At 40.8% G+C, this 27,268-nt stretch overlaps 1 protein-coding gene across 4 annotated transcripts in view; it reads right to left on the bottom strand.

Moving 5' to 3' along the window:
* The window catches only part of PKHD1 (PKHD1 ciliary IPT domain containing fibrocystin/polyductin), a 251,034-nt gene that overhangs the window by 18,259 nt on the left and 205,507 nt on the right, over positions 1–27,268 (bottom strand). For 3 of the 4 annotated variants that reach the window (XM_061372231.1, XM_061372229.1, XM_061372232.1), the window contains exon 60: positions 8,313–9,318. In XM_061372231.1, coding sequence (XP_061228215.1) covers positions 8,313–9,318 — 1,006 coding nt within the window. Of the gene's footprint in view, positions 1–8,312; positions 9,319–17,777; positions 18,482–27,268 lie in introns of those variants that run through there. The other variant, XM_061372233.1, reaches the window with a different exon arrangement.

Genomic DNA, 27,268 nt, shown 5'->3' with positions numbered 1-27,268 from the left:
TTGCTGGTGAAGAGAAGACAAGCTACAAGAAAGAAGATGCTCTAGTGAAGATAGGAGATGGGTATCGTGAGGACTTGTGTAAGGCAAAGTAGGTACAGATCTACCAAAAGCCTGTGAGGAATTTAACATTTTTGCATATGTAATGCATTCTCATGTCATATGGTGGTGAAGTTAGCCAGACACCAGGTACCTGTGTCCTCTCAGCTGCACTGTTAGAGCTTTGTCTCCCTCTGCAGATCTTATCATTAAAGTAATAAAGACAGGGACAGAGAGACGAGCACTGAGAAGATGGTGAGGAGTTTGAAGTCATTCCTACTTTAAGCAAAAAAGTTATGTGAAGGTTGACTTCCATTTCCCCATGTTTTCCCATATTATAGAAAGAAATCAAAACTAGAGGAAACAAACTTCAGTGGAAAGTAGACTGCACTTTTCCTTGACAACAGACACACAATAAATACCTAATACTGATCATATCTCCTTATGAGGACTAAACCAATGGACTCAACAGGACCCACGGTGTCACAAATTATTGGTGTCTCTCTTCTTTCATATAGGTTGAATTAATAAGACCAAAATTCAGAAATCTAGGAAACTAAACAAGAATCCTAGCTAGCATCAGCTAGCTTTGAACGAAGCCATGTGTCCACTGCCCTGAAGGTAAGGAGCTGTGATGGCAGAAAGGTAAGAAAAGATCTAGTAGTGTGGAGAAGTATCATGGGGGGCCTAGGTTGACTGTGAAGTGAGATAAGAAACAAATAACTAAATTGCCTCTGTGGGCAAGGCTGGACAACAGGAGTATGCTTCTTTATCTAATCATTGTGAGGGTTTCCTTTCATAAAGCAAAGATGCTTTAGTTAGAAACTGGATATTCTGTGGCTATTGAAAGCATTATGTGAGTTGGTTAGACTGAAAAAGTTCTGAAAAAGGTCCAATTCATACTGTCTTGGAAAATATATTAGCTAAAATAACCAATCTTTTTGACCAGCATCTTTTGACATTAGCTTTTGGGGGTGCTACCACCATCAGATCTCCATTTCTCTGTCTGCTAGAGACCATCCAAACTCCAAATGGCTTTCCCTATTTCTTCTAATACTCCGTAATTTTACAAATTAGTAAATATAGCCACAGAGCAGGAACACAACAGTCTAGGAACACAGACATGTCTTCCCCATAAGAACAGGATTCTCCTCCTGCTTAGACAGCCTTCCCTTTTCAGTCCAAGTGGCACCAAAACCTGAATGCAAGCAGCTGCCTGGTGGTTGCAGCTGGTGGAGTCTGGAGTTCCTGCAGTCTGGACTGCTAAGACACCTTAAAAAAGGAGAAACAGGAGACTGGAGGCACTTAATGGATCCACTGAAGGGTGAGGTAGGAGCCTTTAGGAGAGGGACAGAGTAGATGCATCAGATAGGAGAGAAACATCCTCTGAATTCATTAGTGACTTCCATTAATTGATGTAGATGAATGGAAATAACATTACTTACAGAGCTGCCTGATAGTGGCAAGGAGCTAAGCCAGGCCTCCTCCATAATACACTTCCAAAGTTTACTGTCAGAGAAAAGCCTTTTATTAAATGTAAACAGCATCCCGCTGGAGGCCAGAGCTTTGCCGCTGCTGCATATCCCAAGGTAATACCACTTTAAGCTCCACATAAACTCTTAAACAGTTTCTATCCTAAAACCAGACCGTAGGTGGTACAGTTTTTTACGATATGTTATAATAGTGCAATAAATCTGTTAGCTTAAAATCGAATCTCCGTGGCCTTTTAGAGAAATCATCATTAAATGCAAGGCCCTGTTAATGATGCCATCCCAGTGAAATTGTTTAATCTGCTAGGGGGGTGGAAGGTCACCAAATGAATTTTTTATAATACATCAACTTGACACGCAATAGGGAAAACTGTAATAGATAAAAGCAAAGGAAAAGGGCACTGTCTTCTTCTGATAGGTCAATAGCAGCCAAGAGAGTCACTCATCCACTTTTCCTTCACTACCGTGCTCCTTTTCCATTTAATATGGACACCCAATTAATACCTCAGCACCATAGACAACCTCATTTTAGGTGAATTATAGCAATTTCTTCCCCCTGCTCCGAAATGAAAGTGATCACAATACATCATAGCATTGTGCGAATTAACGTTAATTGATTCGAGTTACCAAGCACTGATGGGCCACTTCTATAATCTGGTCCTTATTGGGAGCTGGAAGGGATGGAGGGAAGATTAGATTGCATCCTCCGTTGCTTTGACGACGGCGGTCACCTGATGGCTTGTTAGACAGTTGTACGCTTCTATTGCCGGCCCCAGTGGGGTCGTCAGTAAACTGGAGTGATGTCCAAACATCATTACACGCTGCTCCGATATTAAAGCAAAGGGATTAGCACCTTATTGCAAGCAACCTGGATTTGTCATTGTGCTGTCGTTATCCAATTTCCAGATGATAATGTGACTGTGGCCTGCGGGCAGAAGGTCCTACAGCCAAACCAAGGTGTGTGTACATATATATATACACACACACACACGTATACATATATATATGTGCACACATCCCCACAAAGACCCGGCACCCCAAGCCTTTTAACCCTTTGCTCACCAAATTCCTGCTAACAACACATGTGGAAGAATTTTCTCCTTTTCCTATCCAACACACAGCATAGCATGATGAGACAGCAAAGTGGCCTGACTTGGGAGCTGACATGGCCATCACTCACTTGAATGTCACACCCGACAAGCAGTGCTGATAGAGGTGAGACAACTCACATGTTAAATAAGGCAGAGTGAGGAAAGGGTCGGTCCCTCGGTGATGTGGCTGTGTTAACTCCTCTCTGCTGTGTGTACTCATCATGTAAATCATTGTTTTCACTGCAGGACCCATTAATTGTTAAGGGGGAAAAAGGATCCATATGTGACATGAGCAAGGCAGGTTTTATGTGACAACACTGGGGTACTAGTGCTTGGACCAGATCTCTTTCCAGTGCCTGAGAAATATGATGGGTACGCTCTTGGATTTCCTGCATGTGTTTAAACAGCCATAACTTCTCAGGGAATAACAGAGAATTAGGAAAAGCTCCTCTTAGTCTGATCTTTTTTCATTTTAAACTGAGATTTAATAGCACAAGCCCTTCAATTTCTAAAACTCACACTAGTGTTGAGAATATATGGCAATATATCCCTCCTTTCTCCCACAAAGACCTGCAAAATCCCACACTCCTTTTCCTGAGTCTCTCCTACTCTCTCCATCTTCCTCCTCCTCTGTTCTCTCCTGCTATCCTTTCACCTTTGCTACCTCCTGCTCCCTTCCCACAGAGGAAGCAGCTGTTTTTTTCGGAAGCTGTAGCTTCTACCATAGTTACAGTGTGGGTGGGACTTCTAGTTGCCTGAATCTTGTAGTTCATGGTGTCACCTTTAAGTGGGGTTGGCAAATTTTTTGGATAGGTTTACCATGTCCAGTAGATACTAACAGAAACTTAGTTCAAATCTAAGGTTCAAAGGGGAAATGTAGCTTGGGGGATTGCTAGCTGGTGATAGACTCTTTAACCCTAAACTGCCAGAAGGATTCCAATCCAGGATATCCATGGTGAAAAAATATCATTATGTGATTTGCGGTGGGAATGTGAGGCTCCACCGCCATTGTCTAGAAGGGTATTTTGGAGATTTGTTTGAAAACTTGCAAGGGAAATGCTGGTTTCAAACAAGGATCATATACAAAGCAGCACCCTACTTTTTTTCTTACCTCTGGAGTTTCACCTTTACCACATGTTCACTTCAGGGGTGTGTGGCAGACAAAACACTCATAGAGCCGCAAGCACTGCAGCAACGGCAGCACTGAGGTCAGCATTCTAGGATCCTGCCTTTATATACCCATTGGAGAAAAAGTTTGATCCCTACACAGGAAGAAAGTTATCAGCTCCCTTTCTAAAAGCCCTGTGCAGTTTCACAGGGCAGCCTGCTTGAAACCTGCAAGAAGGTTACAAACCCAAGCACTTTGGGGTTAGGATGTGTCAGAATTAGTCTAATTTGGGCTTCTAAACCTGCCTGCCTGTTTATATGCCTTGTGACATAGTGAATCAGTAGCAATTTCACATTCATCCCTCTGCATGGGTATTGCTGGCAGTATGAGAAGTTCTTTGAGGACTGGCTTCACTTTTATTGCTTGCTGTGGGTCTCAAACACCATCATTTACTGTGCACACACTGTTTTTCATAGGATACCCTAAACCTAACTCTTAATAAAGAAAGATTAATGCTTGCAAATTTTAGATTGTAACAGGTTAAAAGTCCGTCAAGAAGGAGCAAAGTACCCTGCTTCAGTGTGGGGATATGGACTAAATGGCTTCTGGATGACTGTCCAGCTATATATTTCTGCACAAACACACAAAAAACATTTGCTGTTGTGCTGTCTTGTTCTTTCACTTTTATATTTATATTGATATTAGGCAAATTTTCCAAAGAAGGTATTTCTCTCTGTAAATGCATTTCAGTATATATTAATACACGGACATTCACAGGAAGATAAAACTATATCATAGTCATCTCTCTGATTCTCCAGCTGTGCAAGCCTATAGCAGTCATAGCAATCACCTCTGTCTTTCCTTGATAAACCAATGAGCCATGCTTGAAGTGATACTAGCAAAGGAGTTAAATTAAAATAATGTAAAAAAGTGTTTCACATTATAACCCACAAGTCACTTCTTTAAAGGTTTGTCACTGTAATATACAGACCTAATGCCTAGTTACCTGAGCACAGCAAGGACTGCAAGGCTCCATTCAGCCCCACTGTCCCAGGCTGCAAAGATGAACACCCAGTCTTTACTGATCTAAGATTTTTCAGTTGTTGTCTTGATGCAAGTGGAGCCACTAGTCTGAAAACATGGTGAGACTGGCCTGGCAGGAGTGCAGGTTCTGTGTATATCTGACAGCCTGATTGGATTTTGAGTGACTCTGGGGTGAAAATATTTCTCTCTCCCTTTCACAGAAAAATACACTGGGATACTTAGCCTGACTTGTAATCCCAGCCCCATTATCCTTGCCTGTGCTAGCATGTGGTGCCTAAAGAGAGACAGATAGATAGTGGGGATACTACATGTCCCAACAGGAAAACCCTGATTTCATTTCACAAGTTATCTGTGGCCTTATTGCATCAGAAATGTCAGCCATGAGTAATTCCAGAAAAGCTATGACTGATGGGGAGCAATAAACAGCACTGCACAGGAGCCCAGGCAGCCAAGGGTGGATGAGCTCTGAGCTGGTCCTATGATCTGCTGATGTTACTATTCTTTCCAATATACATCCCAGGTCTTCCCTCCTGAGAAAGTGAATCTACGGCTTTAAGCTAGTGCTGCTCTTGTCCCTATAATAAAGCAGCTTCCTTCCTAGAAACCTCTCATGGTCCCTGCTTCTCTGGTTTCACAAAGCATGCTCAGATGGGAAGACAAACCACAGCTGGGAGAGAAGTCTCCAGTGTGGAGATGTTATTTGTGCCTGAAAATAAGGCAACCACAAAGTTACTCACCTGGCATGCAGAAAAGGGTGGTCCTCTCCTTTAAGTGATCTCTGCTTTTCTCCTTCTGTGATGTAACACTAATGCATTCGGGAATCTATGGGTATTTAGTAGGGTTCTGGTGAACTTACTCTAAAAAATCTATACCTTCTTCCATTCCTGCAGTGTAGCTGTTTCTCTGCTTGTTTGGCTCATTAATAACGGACACACTGAATGAGGGGTCTCATACTCTGCAAGACACAGCATGTTTTGGGATGGCATACAGACAGGATAACATTTCCTATTACAGGCTGTAAAACTTACCACAATATTTTTTTGCTGTCCTATTTTGTAGTGTCCTACATTGTAACACAGATACCCCCAACTGGCAATAGCAATGTTAATTGTGCTGGTAAAAAATATTGTGTATCTATCTTCAGAGTTTGGATCTTGGAAATAATTTCCCACTGTGCTTAATATAACACCACTTAAAAAAACAAACAAACAAAAAAAAAAAAAACCAAACAAAACCCAATGCCAACAAACCAAAACCAAACAGCAAAACAAGTATTTCTATGATCACAGACCAGTGTCCTTTTGTGGCTGCTTCACTACCATAAACCACATAGTGCTTAATAAAAAAGTTAAGTGCATGAGCAGCAGTTTGCATAGCTAGCAGCCAACAGACATCAGGATGGTACAGGGGTCACTGGTAAATGGTAGAGGATATGGTATTAATAAAAGAAAGTAAGTAAGTCTTAGACAAATCCAATTTCTTTCTTGTATAGATGGAATATGCTTATACTTGGGTAATGCTCAGTAGTGCACAACATCAAAAAATAACATTATGTAATATCAAGAGACTACACAATAAGGTTGCCAAACATCAAATCCCTTGTCCCCTATTAAAAACAGATGGGACATTACCTTTTCCATATTTTCCATATGCTTTTAATACAGACTCAGGATCTGAGGCTGAAATACACTTCTGTCTGCTCCCTTCCCAGCCTGGTTCTCACAGCCTTCTCTGCAGATAAGTGCTGTCATTTGGGCCATTGCAAAGAGTGGCTGCAAGAGGCTGAAAGGAGCAAGATGGGGACAGAGGAAGAAGTAACAGAAAGGGTTGTTTGCCGCTGTGGAGGAGAGTTAAAAGATGACCCCTAAAAAGTCAGTCTGGCACGGAATATCAATTTAAAAATAGTATGTACAAAACTGACCAAGAAGTAGGTAACTGGCAGAGCTCAAAAAGCAGCTCCCATTGGGAAATTATTATTAAGTAAAGGAGTGTCCAGTGTTGTTCTGTCAACAAGTATAAAGACACTGCTGATAAAATGCATGGAAGGATTGGTGGGCTGATAAATTATGAAAAGACAGATTGTTATGAGTGTAGGATCTGGGAAAAAAAACCTGTGTGGATTTGGTCCTAGAAAGCTAGAACTGGAAAGGAACTAGGGAACACAATGAATAAACAGACAACCACAACCATGAGATCTATTTCTGTGGAAAAATGGGCTTATGCAATCATTGAATTCTGCCAGTAGAAAACGGTGATTTAATAATACTTTTGCATACGGCACTGACATAGAATCATACAATCATAGCATACCTTGTTGTAAGGAACCTCAAGGATCATCTGGTCCAATCTTTCTCGGCAAAAGCATGGTCTATGCAAGATAGCCCAACACCCAGTCCAGCTGAATCTTAAGTCTCCAGTGTTGGGGAATCAACCATGGAGGAAAACTGTGGGCTTTTCAGACATGCAAAATTCTAAAAGGATTCCGAAAACAGAGACAGAGGAGGGAAGAAACACTCACCAGAACTCAAACCTTTCAATTTATTAAAAAGCAGATGGCTGTGATTTGATTACTCTAAAGGAGAAGGACAAGTCAATGCCCAGAAACTTGCTGATGTAATAGTTAAAGAAAGAAGAAACTCTCATGGGAATCTAGAGAGACAGGCTGACAAGAGAAAGCAGGCAAGTACTTGGGACAGCAAAACCAGGAATAACACCCAAAATCCAGATACACATTCAGGTAGCATTAGATGTGTCAAGATCTCAAATAGAATCATAGAATCATAGAATAGTTAGGGTTGTAAACGACCTTAAGATGATCAAGTTCCAACCCCCTACCATGGGCAGAGACACTTCACACTAAACCATGTCGCCCATGGCTCTTTCCAACCCAGCCTTGAACACTGCCAGGGATGGAGCATTCACAACTTCCCCGGGCAACCCCAAGGTCTTCAAAACCAGATGCTTGCCTAGCATTTTAGTCAAAAAAAAAAGGTCAATGCTGAGGTATCAAAGCGAACAGCAGTGAACCATATCACATAAGAGATTGAGGTATAAATTAAACAGTCTTTTCTGGCTTTAAATTTTAAAACAATATAAATCAAGGTTGAGACCTACAAGTTAGTGAAGGCAGCAACCCCCCTTTAATAATGCATCTCTAGTGCTACATCAATTTATAAGCATTCATAGATTTGTTTTAAATATAAAAGTTGTCATAGTCTGAACTTCTTTAGAAACATTGACTTTACCTAATACTTTATAGTTTCAAGATAGACTTCTATGAACTCTGTTCCTCGTTTAAAGACTCTTGGACATCTCTGCAGTACAGAGACTGATTGGCACCAATAGAATAACACGGTAATTCACATTCGGGAGTCCAGCTAGTACTTGGGCATAGCTCTATCATGGAAATTTTATTAAGTGTTTCAGCATGTTTAGTCATATTTCAGTCAATGGAGAACTTCCCATCTTAATAAGCATATCAACTGGTTATATTGATTCACAACACTTAAATCTTTATCTTCTGATGCTGCACCTGATACTTACCTATTGGTAGGTTCTGCTGGAAACAGTAAGGCAGGCTGAGTCACCATTAAGGTGTCAATTGGCAAGCCAAGGCCTCCCTGAAGGTCTCCAATCTGATGAGCGTTGATAATTGTTCTGGCCAAACTCTTCAAGCTGTCACTGGTCAACTCATTTCTTGGATGGGCTGGTGGGTCACCAAGTTCAATGATCAGCACTCTTGATGGACCAGCTGTATCAGATGGCTGCAGAGCTTGGGTGCTCATTGGTCGTCTTCCCACTTTCTGTGAGCTATACCTATCATGAAGGGCTGTGCAAAATGCCATGTTAGGGCAGTGATATTTCTTTTTGTCAACATTGGCCGAGATTACCTTCAACATGCTTTCGCCTCCCAGGAAATAGTGGACTACTCTGACTTGGTAGTGAGCGACCTTCAAGAATTCAGCTAATCTATATATCACACTCGCCTCACCCTCTTCCCCAGCAGCCTCAGTTATGGTGAAAGCCAAAAGAAGGGAAAGGCCAGCAACTATTTCTACAGGTTCCTTCTCATGGAGAAGAACATACAGAAGATTGTCCTCGAAGCTAAAGTAATTGGCTCCCGCTCCTTCGTTCAGTGAAAAAGAAGATGGGGTTGGAGAAACGTATTTCCCTTGAGAGAAAACACGAAGACTGAGTGGTTCATTGTAGAATATAGCTAGGGGCAGTTTGCTTGCATTTTGGCCACTCAGGAGGTAGAGTCTGAAAGTCAGAGGTTCTAGGTTTGGGAAGCAAACCGTAGTGAGTTTGGTAGATGACAACACAGAAAAGAAAGTAGAATGGTGCTCTGTAGGATAACATAATGCGTATGAAGTCACATCACTGAAGGTATCCATAAAGCTGCCAGACACTGCTACCACTGGAAACAGTCTCTGGCTGACCATTCTGGGGTCCAGGTTTTCTAGAATGACAAATGCGTGATCTGCCTGTTTGCAGAAGTAGCCTTGTGCTGAGGGCTTGAAGATGCACTTACTGTCATCTCTGTAAATTCCTGGAAGAGAATAGAAGGAGATCATGAAGTTAAAAATAATAATTACTTGTTTCAGACATCATCTCAATATTTTGTGTTACGGCTGCTTATTTTCCCATTCAATGCTCAAGTCATTTTTGTTGATGTTAAAGTGTATTGATGTAAAAGAAGCCTGGACGATAAGGGACACTAAATAGGTAGAAACTTCATTTACCTCAAGGTGTTCTTAAATAGAAAATTGTTAAAGACTGCTAATAAATGACAGAGAAGCATCACATACACTTAACTTGTTTTTTCTAGATATCAAATTCTGGCCTTCGTTGAAAGAGCAAGCACACTAGATGGTATTTTGGTCTGTCTCAGCACTGTCTTCCTAGTATGTCCTTGTGTCTTCTATATTCTCCTCATTCTAAACTTATAGCAGAATAATAAATCAAGGCATGACTGTTATTCTTTAGAAATATAATGTAACTCTACATGAAACCATCTCATCCCATTCACAGTGATTATATCTCTTACTGCAGCCAGTGAACCACCTCACTGAGTTTTAAAGCTAGAAGAAAGATCAGACTAAGACACCTGCAAGCAGCAGAAACCCTTGCTTGAACTCCAAGTGCTTAGGTTCCCATTGTGGCCAGTGGAGATCTGACCCAGGCAGGTATGTAGTATTGAGACTGAGGTAGGATCCTGTCAGTTAAATACATGTACATAATGTCACCTGGGCTTCTTTGGGTAGCTGCAACAGCTTTAAGTATAACACATCATACATGGGACTGCAAAAGCCACTTCAGATAACACTTCAGGTATTATTTCACTGAATATGAAAGGAGCTAAGAAATTTCCATGTATGTGAGAATTTGTTACTAAATCCCATCCCAAGTGTCTGTTGTAAAAAGTCAAGAGGATCCTTTTCTGGAAGGCTCTGTACAGAAGAGGTGTAATCCATACAGTCTTCTGAGTTATGGTATGCTCTATATGACCAAATATAGGCTTTAAGATGACAGAAACAGGGCCTTGGGCTGTAATGATGAGATCATCACTAATTATAAAGAGAGAATAAAAGTAAATGAGTTCAGATACGGGCACTAAAAACATAAACATTTCTGCCTGGAGCATCTTAGGAAAAGGTGTGGGTTTCTGTTTTTCCTTCCTCTCTTCAAAATAAAATCAAAGGAGGAATTTGCTGCTGTAGCCAGCTATAGTCATTCCCTTACCTAGCTTGCTTCATCCCTAGCTATCTGTGCTCACAAACGTGTTAGATAAAGCATGGCCAGTGTCTAGACTAACTCTGTGTGTCTCATTCAGCAGCTTTGGGAATGTGCATGAAGATCAGAAGTTCCTGGCACTAATAATAAAAAGAAAGGGACTGAGAGTCCCAAACTTTTGGATGAATAAAAGGCTATTCCCCTTTTCAAGGAAATGGGAAACTCACTGCTAGAAGAAAAAAACAAACTCCTGGGAAAGAACTATGAGAAATCATTGTGAGCTCTGCTTACAGTTACATCTCAATGCCTGGAACCTGTGGACATTTAATCTATTATTTGAGGGGGATTCCTTATATGCAAACCATGTTCTGTGAGCATTTCCCAGAATAAGCTTTTGCTCTGCAAGTCACCAAGGAAAGCAATTAAATTAGACAAATGTCAAGCTATGTTCAGGGAGGACGTCCAAGTGAGATAGGATCTGTGCAAAAGCCCCTATTTTTAGACACCAGCTTAACATTTTCTTTCCATTTTTCTTGCCTTTCCTTTTTATTTTTGCTTTTATCAGTGTACGTATTTTGCTATCAGCATGTGCTCAGGGAAAGGGAGAGAGGGAGAGGGAACTCCATTGAGAAGCAGAAGGGGAAATGCTGCACTTGGAGATGTTCAGCGTTGTCCTGGGGCACTGGGAGGATGCACCCTGCAGCAGGCAACCAGCCCACAAAGGCTGACAGATTTCATTGTTTGCTGTACCGGAAACACACCACCCCCCCACCCCCCCACCCCCCCCCCCCCAGTGACATTTCCCTTGTCTATAAATGGGATTTGCTGATATTTTGTGATTTCCCAGGACTTTTTTTGTCCTGCCTATCTTGCAAAGTGAGTTTCCTTGGTTTCCTGTGTGCACACACATCTGCACGCCCATGCACACACATGCATCGTTGCTTGTCTCCTTCCAAATGGCCTTATCTGCCAGTCACAATTTCTACAGCCTACAATTTCGATCACTTTTAAATGAAACCCATGCTGGCCTTAGTAATCATAATGTCATTTACAATTTACCACAAAACACGTTTATTCAGTTAGTAGCACATTGGAGAAAGAGAACTCCATATGAACTCGCCACTGAAGCCCTAATCTGATTATTTCCTCATGAAAATCCAAGCAGGGGTGCTTGTAAAAGGGGTCTGAGAATAGAAGGAAAAAGTGAGTCCTGGCCACAGCTGACTCTCATAATCAATGCGAATAGATAAGTGACGCGGCATGTCAGGACCAGCAGCTAATCTGCCCCAGGGCTTTCCTCTAAAAAAGGCCAGAGTGGACAGGACTTAATAAATACTGAGTGACCACCGAATATTGAGCTGACATGTGCTATTTACATTGGCGATGAACAATAACAGTGATAAATTCCAGAAACACCCCACTGCAATGGGTGAAATTGGATTAAACAGGTTATATTTGTATGTATGTTTGTGTGTGTTTGCACATATATGTGTGTGAAAGGAAGAAAACAAAAATGAGGAAAGAAGAAAGAGAAACCTGCATGTGTAGGTCAACCACAGACCTTACAGATGGGTGGGAAAGACAGAGAAGATGTTCATATCTGTAGCAATATGAGCATGATGAGACTGAACATCACCTGAACAGATGAAGAGGGCATGTGTGCATTGGGTGCATGCATAGGCAAGTGTGCCATGCGTGTGTGTTCTGCTCAGTGCAAGAAAAACAGAGAAATAGTATGTGGAGAGTGTGTGTATTCACCATCTACAGCTGTTTCCTCAGCCTCAGAGAGCATACTTTGCTTTCTGCAGATTCCCTTATCACCAAGTCAAGTTTATTATTTAATTATATACATGCACGCACACACATAGATACACAAACATATATATCTATATGAGATTTTAGCACTCAGGTTGCTTCTAGGGCTCCTGACAAATATTAACTTTGTGTCAATATTTGTCCTTCCTGTCGTGAAATGAGGATTTTCCACCTCATTTCACATTTGAAAAGAAAAATGCGCCGAGGGGGTCCTCTTTGCTTAGGAAAAAAACCCACCAACAACAGCAACATCTCATATTCTTTATTTAGAAAAATGAAGCAGAAGACAGAAGGAGGGAAGAGTATTTTTAAAATAGATGTTTTGACTTAAAGGCACACAGAGTCCTTTGCAAGTCTCCTGCCTTTTCCCTAGTCCCCTAATGCCAAATAAATAAATAAATAAAATAAATTCTACGTTTAAAATTGAATGAAATACATCAACATTAATGATTTTCCCCTTCAGGTTAGCACCACCATTTGTTTCAATAATTTTTACCCATTTCGTGATAGATTTCACAATTCATGGTACAAGGAAAAATATAGTCTTTTTTTGACAAAAACAAAACACAATGTCAGTTTTTTATCAAAATAAAATAAATCTCCTGCAATTTTCTTTCCATCCAATTGGATTTGTTTCTCAGTTATTTCTAATTTAACTACAACTATAGTTACAAAAATATAAAAGCAGGTAGGGGAGGAAGGGGGAGGGAAGAGATAAATGGGACACTGTTTGAAAATTGCAATTCATTGGCCTTGGGCTGGTCAGCCCATATCTTTGCTGAGGGGGAAATATTCATCAGCATTAACTGTTCCTTTTGACCTGCTGACATTCAAATGTAGGGGGGGTAGAAAAAAGGCTCAGCAAGGACCTTAGATATCTAGCAAAGGTAAATTATTCTGAGGTCAGTTGCTTTTTCTATACAAAAGGTTTTTTATTTCTTGAGTTAAGATTTTCACCCCTGATTCTGCTGTTTAACGCCTGGCACAGGTTCCTCATGCCAACACACTTGTTCTTTGAAAACAATGGCTCTGCAAATGCTGGTAGTGTAAATCTTTATGCAGGTAAGTGAAAAGAAGCCCATCAGCTTCAGCAGATGCTGGAACAAGGCATCCCCTATCATTTTTAGAAATCCCACTGACTATAAATTAGAGATATCACTCAGTTGAGTTTATCACTGTTCCCCTGGGGGAAAAACACACAGGTATGCAATGTCAAGTCATTTATTTATGTTGGGTTTCTTGCAAGTTATGTGTTGCAAATATGGATAAGAATTCATGGCGGCGTGTGTGTTTGCTCGTGTATTTGTGTATGTATGTGATGGTTTTCTACATAGTAGATGGGATGGGACTAAGTTTTAGATTTGTGCTGGAAACAGTGTTAATGCTTTAACTGTTGCTGTGTGGTGCTTGCACAGAGTTAAGGCCTTTTCTGCTTCTCACACCACCGCATCAGCAAGTAGTCTAGAGGTCCACAAGGAGGTAGGAGGAGACACAGCCAGGACAGATGACCTTAACTGACCAAAGGGATATTCCATAACATGTAGCATCATGCTCAGTATATACAACTGGGAGAAGGAGGAGGAAGCAGGGCATGGAGGATGTTTGGAGTGATGGCATTTGTCTTCCCAGGTAACCATTACATGTGATGGAGCCCTGCTCTCCTGGAGATGGATGAATACCTGCTTGTGATGGGAAGTGGTGAATGAATGAATGAATTCCTTGGTTTGCTTTGCTTGTGCATTCAGCCTTTGCTTTACGTGCTAAAATGCCTTTATCTCAACCCATGAGTTTTCTCATTTTTGCCCTTCCGTTTCCCCATCCCACTGGGGTGGGGAATGAGCGAGAAGTTGTGTGGGGCTGAGATGCCAGCTGGGGTTAAACCACAACAACATACATGTGTGAGGTACACACACATAAATATATCCTCACAGTGGGGACCATGTAAGCAAAAACTGAGTGATTGTTTTAGGCTGTTAATTCTTTCTTTTCAAGAAAAAGATTTTGGAAGGAAATGAGTCTCATAATATCACACTGTGTGAGTTTTTGCACTCTCCTGTTTATCGTTCCTTCATAAAAAAATCTTTGGACCCTCTGGCCAATTTCAGTCACATTTGTGGACTCAAAGATACTGTGTTCCTACAGGTTTGTAAAAGTAGGTGGCCAAGTAAAGAAACAAGTTACTAGTTTTTGCGCTGAAAGAAAGTGTGCAGTACAAGCTCACTCATACTATGCATCACAGGACCTGCATATACACTTTCACATGCAAATCCATAGATAAACAGATGTAGTACATGAAATACCAGTTCTTTCATTCATTGTTTACATACACTGATATAGCCACACACATTGCTAATATTTATTCACTGTGAAACCAAGCATTATTTGCATCTTTCAATTGATTATATATTTTTATGCTAGCAACAATCTTTCAGACCTCCCCCATGCTTAAGAAAGAAGGCACATATGTTACAGATGGTAGTATACTCAAGTTAGGAAAAACAAATTGCAGATTTCTAGGTCCCAGAGACTATAGTAATTACTCATTCTTGACCTTAATAAATAAGTGAACAAGTAAAGTCTTAACAAGGGAGACCAGAAGCCCTCTGAGACCAGAATACTCTCCAACAATGATCGAAGAGTCATCTAGAAAGAGTACAGGGCCAAAGCATACATGTAACGATGTTCACCCAAAATGACCTTCCAGCTTTGAGTGACTTGCAGGTCAGGAGCCTCTTGAGTCAGAAGTATCATCTTTGCTCTTTGCATTTGAGAGAAGATATCAAGCCTGTCACACAAAATTGTGAAAAACCAGGGAGGAGAATAACCTAATCAGGGCAATACATCTTGATCACTCTCAGAGGAGGTGGGTCAGTCAGTCTGAAGTGCTCTTTAGTGAGACTTCCCAGCCCGGGCCTTTTGTCATGGTTCAATTAAGGGATGATACTTTAGTCAAACTGATACGCAATGTAAAGTGGCAGAGTCTTTCCTGACACAGTTCCAGTCACTGTCTTTCTGGCTAAGGAATGATCAAACTACCACTGCCACCCAAAAAACAGAACAGCAATTTCATCAGATGCCAGATCTAAAATGAATGTGGCCATGCCATGCACTGCTCTGAGCTGTGGATATAATAAGTTTTGAATGGGAAGTCCTGGACACAATAAATCTGTGCCATATGTGACTATTTCCTGTGTCAGTTCCTTTCTCATAACCAGTGGAGGCTTTGCCCTCCCCCTTACTTTCCCTTTCATGACCCCACACCAGGGCTCTGAAATCTTTCAGGGTTGCTTATGGGCCCCAGGCCTTTCCACAGCGGTTGCATAAATAAATGAGTTTGACAGCAAACATCGCAATGGTTAGCAGTAATGTGTGTTCCACACAAGTGCTTGTGCTACTCACTAGAGAAAAGGGGGAGGAAAGACCTTATTTTGTTACCACAAACAAAAGTATGTTCTCTGACAACTGGTGAAAGAATTAGTCAAATAAACTTGAACTCTATTAAGACCATCACTGCCAGGTTTTGTTATGGACGGGAAGGTTCTCAGCTTTTTTCCTCCTTTGCCTGCAGTCACTGCAAAGACAAATCATCCTTTTCTTCTGCAAAAATAAAGTCAGGGGACAAAATGAAATGCTCCAAAATAAAATTTGCAAGGAACTTCACTTTATTATTCCTATTATTATTATTATTATCATTTCTTTCCAGTGAGAACAGTTCTTTGGTCCTGGGAATAGACTAGCAAAGAGACTGAACAATTTTCCATTAGAAGTGGGCCAGAGGAAAATGCCAAATACCTGCAGATTTTAGAAATATTCGTTAGAATTAAGCTTAAAAATTACAATCGCATCCTTTTTTTTGTTTGTTTGTTTCTTTTATATTCTCTCTTTCTTTTCTTTTTTTCTTTCTCTCTTTTTCTTTCTTTTCTCTTTCTTTCCTTCCTCAGGTAAGTTATAAAAAATGTTGAAGTCTTATTTGTACCTGCCTTGGCTGAAGGCACAGGCTTAGAGCCTGTGCTCATGACAGAAAGGTTTGAAAGCATAAGATTCCCTGTGACATTATTAGGGTGATTTTCAGCAATATTAGTCCTGTATGTGCTATGGAGTTGAATTTTAAAGCAGAAGGATTTCATTACAGGTACAGACAGCTATATTATGCCATGACATATTTATGACAATGAACAGTAATGGGAGGCAAGTATTTTAAGCCTTAGAAGTCAAAATTAATCTGAAAGTATAGTGCAGAATCTGAATACCTATGAAAACATATTGAAGAGCTAAAATTTGAGATACAAAGGCTACAGTCATTATCTGAGCAGATAGAATGGGATTCATCACATTAATTTTATCTGCTTAAATGTTAAGCATCTAGTCTAAGCTAATTGTCTAGTCTAAGCTGTTCATCTAGACAATAATCATTAGAGAGAGAGAGAGAGAGGAGACTTTTAGAGGACCATGCATTCCCACATTTCCTTGGATGGATTTTATGACTTCTGGAGATATCTGTCTCAAGTGGCTATATGGGAAACCTGAAAGATAATTTGGATGGAAGGCCTGTATTTAGACAGCTGAAGTTAGGTGAAATGACCCCAACTCCTAATGATGTAGCTAATGAGGATGCAGAACAGCTATGGTAATAGGTGCTTCTATTCTGAAATAAGTGGGAAATGACAGCTCTGTACTCACCTTTCAAGTAACCACCTTGTCCAGTTGTGGGCAAGGGGAAAGACTGAAAGAAGGAGGTAAAGCTACTATCATATTAATCTAGAAAATAAGAAAGACGATTCCCCTATCCCTGACAGATACGTAAAAAGGCTGCAAAATTTTTTTAGAAAGACCAAATTCTGCATTTGGCTTTTGTATTTATGATCTCTAAGCCCCTGGATCCAGATATTCCCAGCTGTGCCTGGTGCAGTCACCCTGAAGACCACAGCTGTGTGCTCCTGAGCAGCAGAACTCATACGAAACAGAGGGGACACTGAGCAGAACGTCTTGGAAAGCCACCAATAAGGAATTTATTGCAAAAGAAACATCTGAACAAACACAGTGAAAGTCTAAACCTCTAATTTCTAACCTCAGGAACCAACGCAGGTGCAGAGATAGAAGTAGGCTGATTTCAAATGCCACTTAAAATGTGTCTGTAGGCATAGTCCTAAAATACCACACCTACATCAATCTTCAGGAAAAATAGGTCAGAAGGGATTTCCATGTCATTTATTCCAACCTCTTGCTCAGAGAAAGGCTAACTACAATGTTAGATAAAGCTTCTGAGGGACTTATAAAATATCATAGTATATCTACACTTTAAGTTTCTGTATGTTTACTATGACAAAACTCCCAGTTTAGAGTACGTCTAGGGAAGCTGCCAGGGTTGAAAATTACTTGAAGAAGATCTGTGATGCTAATGATATTTCCATACATAACTTAACACACATGCAAGATGGTTTGAAGAAGCTTTGAGGCTTACTTTTGTAAATAGTTACACTCGTGTGTGCTTGTTTAAGTCCATGGCCTGTTTCATTGTTCCATCAAAGTTCTACGGATAACTCCAAAAGGGAAGAGTAGGTTTGGAGTTGGTGTATCTCTTGTACTTTACCAGACAGTGTTCTTCATCTTCATATAAACATGAATGAACTCAGGAGTCACATTGATCTTACTTGTGTGGTTTGGTGCTCACAGAGAAAAAGAATAACTACACGGATGGAACATTGCAATCACCCATGTAGTCCTGACTGTCCTGCTCTAACTAATAGGCATCACTCCCTTTGCATTTTACTCAAGAGTTATAGTGAGCTGTTTGTTTGAAAATTCAGACAGCCCTTGGAGTCATTTTGATCAAGGAGTATATTTAAAACTCATTGTGCCTAATGTTGTCTTTCTACAATTGAGAAGTAATCAGGAAAGACATGAAAATAAATAGACAAGTGAGAGGCAAAATGAAATATGAAGTGGCTAGAAAGGAGTCTGCTCTCTAATGTATTTTTTCAGCTTATTATTGTAAAAGCCCAGAGCAAAAGAATAGCTTTGAAGAGTCTTTTGTTAATAGTGGAAAGGTTGTCTTTTTATTTTTCTTAACTTTTTATTTATTAACCATGCTGCACAGGGTACTTCCATAAATGATGGTTGGGTTTTGGGTTACAGGGACTTGTTTAGTCTGAAAACACCCCATCCTGCAGTGGGAAACAGAAAAGAGAAGTAGAGGCCCATCATATGCTGCTTGAAGGGACTAAAACCAAAGCCCATTTGTTCTCTGCTTTTCCAAGTAATTTCTGGTGGTTGAGCTTGCAAAGGTTTGAATGTCTCAGTTTGGATGGTTACAATGCATTCCCAGCAGGCCACTTCCTCAGGTGGTCTATTTGATGACAGCTTGCTGCTTAGCCCAATATAAAACAGCTGACGTTTTGACCCTATCCGAGAATAAGATTATAAAGTTGCATTCCTACATGGGGCAATCCTCCAGATTGATGTGAAAAAAGAAAAAGAGTTCTTGAGGGTTCATACCTTATACTCAAGCCCTAAAACATGACATTCAATAACATTTTTGAGATTCCTAATTTTGGGGTACTATGCTTCTATTAACCATTGCCCTGAATATGTGCTTAAGTGTACAAACACTCAACTGTTATAAAACTTCGTTCAAAGCTGTCATGTGGGAGTACACTAGCTGTGCATGGGAAACCAGACAGGTGCATTAAACAGATTTGTTTTTCTGAGACTTTTTAGTGTTTTATCACAAGGATAAAAAAGAGCACTGGAACAGAGTTAAGATAGGCAGAGCAATATAGTATTCCCAAAGGCTGCTTAGCATAGTCATCCACAATATTAAAAAGGTGCCCTTCACTCATAATGGTCTATATTATCCAACTTTTATGAAGAGAATTGCCAGTATGGATTATTTAGAGTCCTGTTGTTTTGATATAACACCAACATTGCCAGACAGATACATTAGAGTACAAGCACAATTTTTAATTGTTTATTCCATGGCATGAAAAATATCAGAATTTATTTAATTTAGCGAACATACTAATAGAAAAGCTTAGCTGACAGCCTCTCAGAACGAAACTGCATGAGCCTTTCTGCTGGTCTGGGCCATCAGAGAGCAACTTTCAGCTCCCAGGTTGCCATGAAGAGTCATGGCAATTTGAAGATCCTACAAAGAGCCTATCTGGCAGGGTCTGCTCAGTTTCCACGTGCCTTATCTGGCAATCAAAGGGGACACCAGGCTGAAGCCTTGTAGGTCCTGTTTGTATCCCACTAACATGGAAAGGCTAATTCAAAGTCAGAGTACACTAAGTACTGAGTGCTAAGTACTAAATATTAAGCACTAGGGCTAATCCAGCAGGTCGAAAATTGGTCCACTTCTAAATTTAAGTTGCCTTATCAAGACATCTGGGTTATGGCCATTTTCCAAGAAAGCCACAGAAATTCTGTTTATGTATGACTTTGCTAGTGAAGAGCTTTCAGGAGAGATCTCACTTTCTAGCCCTCATCTGCCCAAAAAGGCAGTATGTTATGTCAAGCACATAATGTCAGTTGTCAAAAATTCATTCACATTTTCTTTAATATTATGTTTCCCTGAGATCCAAAAAGGGTTAATAATCCTGGCTGCACTGCAGTCAGCAACCTGAATATCCAACCAGAAGTATATGTTGTGGAAAGGATCCCTGTACTGCCAAGGACACTAAGGGGAGGAGAAACACAAGGGAATCTTGACATATTGTTTAATTTTGCTCTCAGTGGCTCACAAGGAACAGGAGCTCAGACACAGAGGCCTCAGAAAGTAGAGATCTGAATTTAATAAAGCTGTCTGGAGGGGGAAGAGACAGAGAAAAGAAGATCATGGAGATAAGAGAGGCAGAGATAGGAAGAGAGGAAAAGAATGTTATAGTTGACTGGAAAAGACTGTTATAGATGACTGGTGATGGCTGTACCCTTTCAGACTCAAGTGGGCAGAAGTGAAATATTTGTTAAAGAGGTGGGACACTGGCTCATTATGAAAGTAATAAGAAAATAAAACCAATATTTTATGCTTAGAACTTACACTTCCATGCCACTGTAATGAGGATAGGCAAGAGGTGAGGAAAGACAAGGATAATGGCAAGTTGCTGCAAAGCAATTAATAGAGATGCTTGATTTCATTGCAATTTTGGGGGATATTGGAGTGACCCTTTAAATTCAAAACAGCTACACCTATGTAAGCAGAATTAGGCCACTGCTTAGGAAAATAGCCTCTTTCAAGGTAACAATAAATTCCACGTATTAACAAAATGAGAGGGTCTGTTTCATTCACCACTTCTGCGGCTTTTCTCCCATTTCTGCATGGAGAATAAAAGTTAATTGAGGGTCAATAGGGAGGAGGAGGCTCATCTAATTACCACTGACACTGATAGCCATCTCTGCCAAGCTACCGAGTTGACTTCTTTATAGAGAGCAAATTCACTGACAAAGTGCCCATCTAGGGATGTTTGGTTTTTTTCTTTTCATCAGATTCTGTTTTTTTTAGGAAAAAAGAACACACCAAAAAAAAAACAAAAAAAACAACCCAAAAGACACCAGAGGGAAAATAAATGCAGATACATTTTTAATGAATGCATTTCATTTTCAGAACATGGTGGGCACTTCAGTGCCGGGTGCTGGTATTGCAAGGGGAATTTATCTAATCAGTCCTCCGTGTCCCCGCTTCATTGGCATAATGTGGTCCTGCTGATTAAAGGACTGGAATCATAGCTCTGCATTCTTCTTCTCTTTCATACTAAAATTATTGATGTGCTTTGTAAAATGTGTAATTGCCATTATTGTACATGTGCCTAGAGCATGTGCAGAGCTGAAATTGAAGTAAATAAGCAAACAAAAATCATACGATAGGATGTCTCTGATGGTTTGGGTGGGTGGGGGTTGGTGCTATGGCATCACAAGCTGAAAACAGGATTTGATACTGCTGTGACTGGTTTTGATAGAGTGAGATTCGATAAGAATAGAAGAAAGGCTGCTGTGATGCTCTGGTCTGACCTCTTCTTTTTATATAGCACAGACCTTCAGTAAGTACCCAAATCAAAGTATACCTCTTTCAGCATCCTGGGTCCAATCATCACTACCCAGGGACTTTAGAGAGCTGCCCTGATTTACATCACCTGAGGATCTTGCCTCATATCACACATACTCTTTTGCTCGCTCTCTTTGGCTCACTCGCTCTGTCTCTTTCATACACATGCAGTAGATTTGTTCTTTACATTTAATTTATGCAAGTGAGGCACAGAATACATTTCACTAACGCCAATTAGATACGCGCTAATTTCTTCTCTGTGAAATAGCAGTAAGTAATTAATCAGAATTTTGATCACAACTCAGTTGGCAATTCTAATTGCACTTGCCATTTCCACAGCAAATACAGAATCACTATCTTTTTCTCTTAGCCCTCTCTTCCTAATCATCCCGGGTGCTAGAAGCAAAACATTTCCAAGAACTAGATATTGTCTCTATCAGCCAGCAGCCTTAACACCTTTGGACTGAGAGTTAGTGGGTTCAGTCCATGGCTGTGTTTTATTTCAAGCTTCATCATAATTTTAAAGTGAAAAGCTAGTGGCAGGCTGGCTCCTTGCCTGGGGGAGGGGGGATTCTGCCTCATAAAATTATGAGAAAGGATAAAAGCGAGCAGCTCACTCCATTAAAAACCTTCCGGGAGAGCACTAAAGATGCCTGACCTTTGCACAAGCATCCAGCAGGCATCTCTGGGATGTATGGACATTGATCAGATCTGTATCATCAAAGACTGTATCACATCTCTGTGGCACCACAACCTTATTTTAACTCCAGGCATTACCAGCCACCTGGGTACTGAATAGGATAACCAGGGGAGATCAGTACCACTTGTTTGACTGAAACAGTGTTTACATGACAATTTAGTGATCATTCTGCTGATCCATGCAAACTGACAGTGCTGGTCTGGAGCAAGAATGTCTTAAGGTCATCTGCCTGGAAAGTGTTACGGACAAGGGTTTATGGAGACCGGACTCCCCTTTGCTATGCTCTGAAAATGCTGACAGTGAGATACTCCTCAGATGGCTTTAAGTTGAAAGAGAACAGGAAGAGGAACTGAACCCTGTGGGGAGCTGAGGATGTACCTACACTAGGTCCAGCCTTCAAATCCAGAGTGACATGTCACCTTCTCATGCTGCTGGAAGAAAGGTTTCCAAGGACCTGATAGCTACAGTCTGGTTTAATAATCAGATTCTTTATATAGTTCAGGCCAGATGGTTAACATTTTTCTAGGTAATCTGAAACCACACAAAGTTTGGGAATGAACACCAAACTGAGATATCAAATCTGTCCACTTAATAACTAGTAAAAAGAGGTTTACATGTGACAATATGCTCTACGTTAAAAATCTCTGCACAGAATATGTTGTGAACCTGAATATCTCTAATTCTACCCTTATATACAATTTGAGCAAGCAGTATCAATGAAGACTTATTTTAAAGCCTTTTCAAGCACCTTCTTTACTCCCCAAATCTGTTTCTTCCTTGCCCTAACCAACAGAAATCAGGATAAGAACAGGAAATCATCACTCAACCCTTTCCTTTCTTTTGTTTTGGTTTGTTTTGGTTTTGGTTAGTGCTCTCACTTTTAGACCATATGTGAGAGATCAATAGATAGGATTTGAGGGGAACTGCAACTGCAACTTTTCAGACTCCTACTCACAGATGCCAAACCTTTCCCATTAGGAATGGAGGATCACTCTCAACATCAGTGATGCCAATGGGAACTGAAGAGGGATAAAACATCTCAAAACCTAGCTATGAACGTTACAGACAGAAACAACAACGTCTGAGATTTTTTGGTGGGTTGGCTTGCTTTCTTTCATAGAAGACAGAAAAATACAGGCAGAATGAATGTCTGAACAAAGACATTTCTTCTTACGAGGGTAGGGATGTGGTAGGGATGGTATGTTAAGCATGCTATCCATGGTGGAAACTCTCAGAAGCTTTAACCATATATTTTTCAGCCTCAACTCTACTTTCTGGGATGCAGTGGGACACAAATGCTTTCCATCAGCCTTAAAAAGAGGTACAATGAGGCTATGTCTACACTTGCGAAGCCTTATGCCTTAGCCCTAGTACTCAGTCACACATATTTTACATTCCTAGAACAGTGCTTGGCATGTTTTTTTTTGTCTAGGTCAACTAACTGACTGAAACAGTCTAGGAGCTGTGTGAGGTTTAAGGTGATTTGTGACCATCCCAGTTTAGATGCAACCAGTCTGGTCTGGAGGAGAAGTGATTTTTAATAATTATACATGTGGCCACAATGAGAGTGAGCTCCAGGGCCATAAAACTAGTTCTGGTTCTTTGCAGTGTACCAGCACAAAGGTAGTCAGAAAGTCAGAGGTGTTTGCAGCAGCATTGTGCAGAGCATTGCCACCATGCTCCCCACTGTTTTTATGAGACATAGAACCATCGAATCACAGAATGGTTTGAGCAGGAAGGGCCCTTAAAGACCATCTTCCACCTGCCTGCCATGGGACACCTTCCAATAGACCAGGTTGCTCAAAGTACCATCAGTAACCTTGAATGCTGCCAGGGATGAGGCAGCCACAGCTTCTCTGGGCAACCTTTGTCAGGGCCTCACCACCCTCACAGGGAAGAACTTCTGCCTCCAGGAACAATTTCTTGCTAGTATCTAATCTAAATCTACCCTCTTTCACATATCCCACTTCAAGCAGATCAGGAGCATGGGAGGCACTGGTAGAGTTAAAAATGAGGTAACCACCAGCAGGTTTTTCCTAACCAACTATCCATATTCCTATGGAGTCAGAAATGACTGTGCTATCTGAACATATCAGACAGACCCTAAAAACGCAGAAAAAAAAATTAACACATAAACTGCAAAATAGCAAAATGCCTTTTGATTGACTACAATCAGGTCACTTAATCATCTCAGAGTGGGAAAAAAACCCCAAACTAACCAGCATCTCTTGGAATCTTTGTATCTTTGAAGACTGAGAGAACTAACACAGCACAGATTTATGAAGACAGCATATTATGTCCCAGATCAGCCACGGCAGCCAAAAGAAAAATAGGAGTTTTAAAACCAGAGGCAGTGGGATGCAATCAGACTAGTACAAAAATCATTGACTTCAACACAGATATATAAGTAATGGATGGTCCTGTAGAGACATTCTGGCTACATCTTCACTAGTATATTAAATGTGCCCCGGAGTATTCCCAGACACCGAGGCCAACTGACATGGTCTGACTGCATTCATCTATTAAACTATCTCAGCTTTCAAAACAGGATGGATTCATCCAACAGACCAACTGGGAATGTTCCTTGGCACACATTAACTCCCAAACTGCACCCAAGAATTGTCTGGGAGAGCATTAATTGGCCCAGAACAAAAGCATGCCAGGGGCTGTTGCAACCATTTTTGCAGAGCAGAGGATTGTGTTTCCGTGTCTGTGGCCTGGCACCACTTTTTAGCATGGGCATAACACCTATCCACATTAACATCTGCCCCTGGGGATGCTGCCTTGACCACAAATTTAGCTGTGAAATTTAACAGAGGACACAGACCACGTAAGTTAAGGAGGTATCTCGAGTATAAGTAAATGAGCAAGGAAACCTGCAGCCAGTATTAATTCTGTGTCCCTTTGAGAGAAGAGTTCACAACCAGAGGCAAAGATCAAGCAGACATTGAAATATTTGGCCTTCTTCTGGCATTGTTGGAGGTTGCTGATTTTTTTTTTCACATTTAGATCTTTTTAATTTGTTATGTAGTTGTTGCAAACAAACTATTACCATTCACTTAGCAGTTTACATGGCTGGAGCTGACATTTTCTTGCAGCAGAAAAATACGTTAAGTGGAGAAAAGCAATTCAAGGTGATTATTAAAACTGTTATTAGTGAGGCAGGAAACAAAATTGAGCAGAAGAGAAAGAAGGAGGAATCTTGTCACCTCCTAGTTGTTATCTCCCTGCTGGAAATGAGTAATAAGTTGACAGCAGCTAAAAAGAGACAAGCTTACCTACTGCACCTTAATTAATACAAGGAGGATGGATTTGGGAGGATTGCAGTCACCATGGGAGCAAACCTGGGAATAATTTCCTGTGTCTACTCAGTTGTGTCTCTCTGGGTTGATGCAGCTGGAGTCAGCTCTGGTCTTCAATAATAAGTTGTAATCTTTGAGTTCAATGAGGTTAAGGTCTCATGTAAGTGTGGGAAATACTCTGATGCATGGTGACATCAAACAAGCCCCTTCTCAACTCATCATGCATGGACATCTCTCTAATTAGGATGCTGTGGGAAACAGTGGGTGAAACATGTATGCGTAAATTCTCACAAAACCAAAATAGCTGTGGAAATGCTTACAGACATGTTGAGTAAATACAGGAGCAAGAGTTGGATGAAGTGAGGAGCTGCTACAACACCAGGATTCTGCTGCTAGTGGGGTTTGGAGAAAACAATCTGTTGCTTGACCTTGCCTTGGATGAGAACTATGAACCTGACTAAAACATCTTGCTGTTTCTTTTAACTATATGGCATGGTGTGCACAGAAAAATTTGCTCTGAGCACAGGCTCAGAGACATTCTGAGCTGATCCACAGCAGCCATCGATGCCAGGAGGAATTAGAAGACTTACTGGGGCTGTTTGTAAATGCACCTACAGAGAGCAAGAACAAGATCATTAGGTCAGCCCTTTTAGTAGGACCCCAAGCATGTGCAGTGTCATGAACGCAACCTCAGCCAACATATATCTCTGCACGACCACACAAGGGATTAGGCAGGAACACATCTCCCAGTCAAGATGGGGACAGAGATGACGGAAGAGACAGACTCTGCTGCCCAGCCTGAGATCTGCCCTTTCAAGGATCAGGGATCTTTGCCCTGTGTTTCAATCGCCCTTCCTCTTCAATGCTCCAATGGTGGCTATTTTGCTGCTGTACATAGGAACCCACTGCACATACACAACTGAAAAGACTGAAATTATTGTGGCCTTTCATTTGAGACTTCCTTTGCATCCTCTGCCTGCTTTGTTCCATGGTGCTCATGGGTTTACTTTTTGAGGGAGAGTCACCTAGATCAGGCTGATCAGGTGATAACCCATTTCCAGGTGATTTGGGAGCAATACTTACACCTGAAAAGTGAGTGGAGAGCTGAGTGGATGCTTCATAGCCTAAAGACATTAGGAAATGCAGGAGCATCACCAGCATCAGACAGAGTTACTCCTGAATGCAGTGTTGTTACAAATAGCAGTTTGCCTGGAGGCCCATCCAGTTGAATTAGGGAAAAAAAAAAACCCTTCATTAACTTAAGAGAGGGCTGATGCAGGGCAATATGACCTTTTCTCTATGTCACATGCCACACGGATTTTAGCCTCCTTCTGATGCTTTGTCACTGCCAGTCCTTGTTTTTTAGATCACTGGATTGCAGAGAGCTGATGATGACCAAAGGGATTGCGGCAGTAGACAAAAAGAAAGAGATGGCTTGACTATTTCAGTGATCTGTACAGCAAAGACAACAGAATCCCACCATGCCTCTACCACCTATTACCTTGGAATGTAAACATATATATATGTACGCATACTTTAATTCAGATATTACAAAGGCATGGCATCTTGTGTGCGTTCAGTTAATGCAAACACTTAAAGCAGTTTTGGCAATATTTCACAGAAAAATTAAGAATGGTATCAGTTTACAAAATGGCAAATGTAATTATTTAATGCTGCTGAACTTCTGCATAGATGTGATTGATAGCAACAGAATGAGCTTTCTGCAGTTTTCACCAATCAACTCAATGTGTTGATGCAGTTGCACAATTTACTTAAAATTTGCCATTGAATTAGCCTGCCTCAGTGATGGGAGGGAAACTGCAGTCAACAGCGTCAGTGAAGGCTGATGAGAGTAAAAAGACATTGGGTGAATAAAATAAAGGATTACAGCAAGGAACCTCCACTCCCTTTG

This window comes from Neopsephotus bourkii, unplaced genomic scaffold, assembly GCF_033783945.1.
Source record: "Neopsephotus bourkii isolate Nb327-2 ecotype Australia unplaced genomic scaffold, CSIRO-AGI_Nbou_v1 NB_1600, whole genome shotgun sequence".
In the NCBI taxonomy this organism is placed as follows: Eukaryota; Metazoa; Chordata; class Aves; order Psittaciformes; family Psittacidae; genus Neopsephotus; species Neopsephotus bourkii.
Note: the sequence above shows the minus strand (reverse complement) of the source record. Positions and strands in the feature narration are given on the sequence as shown.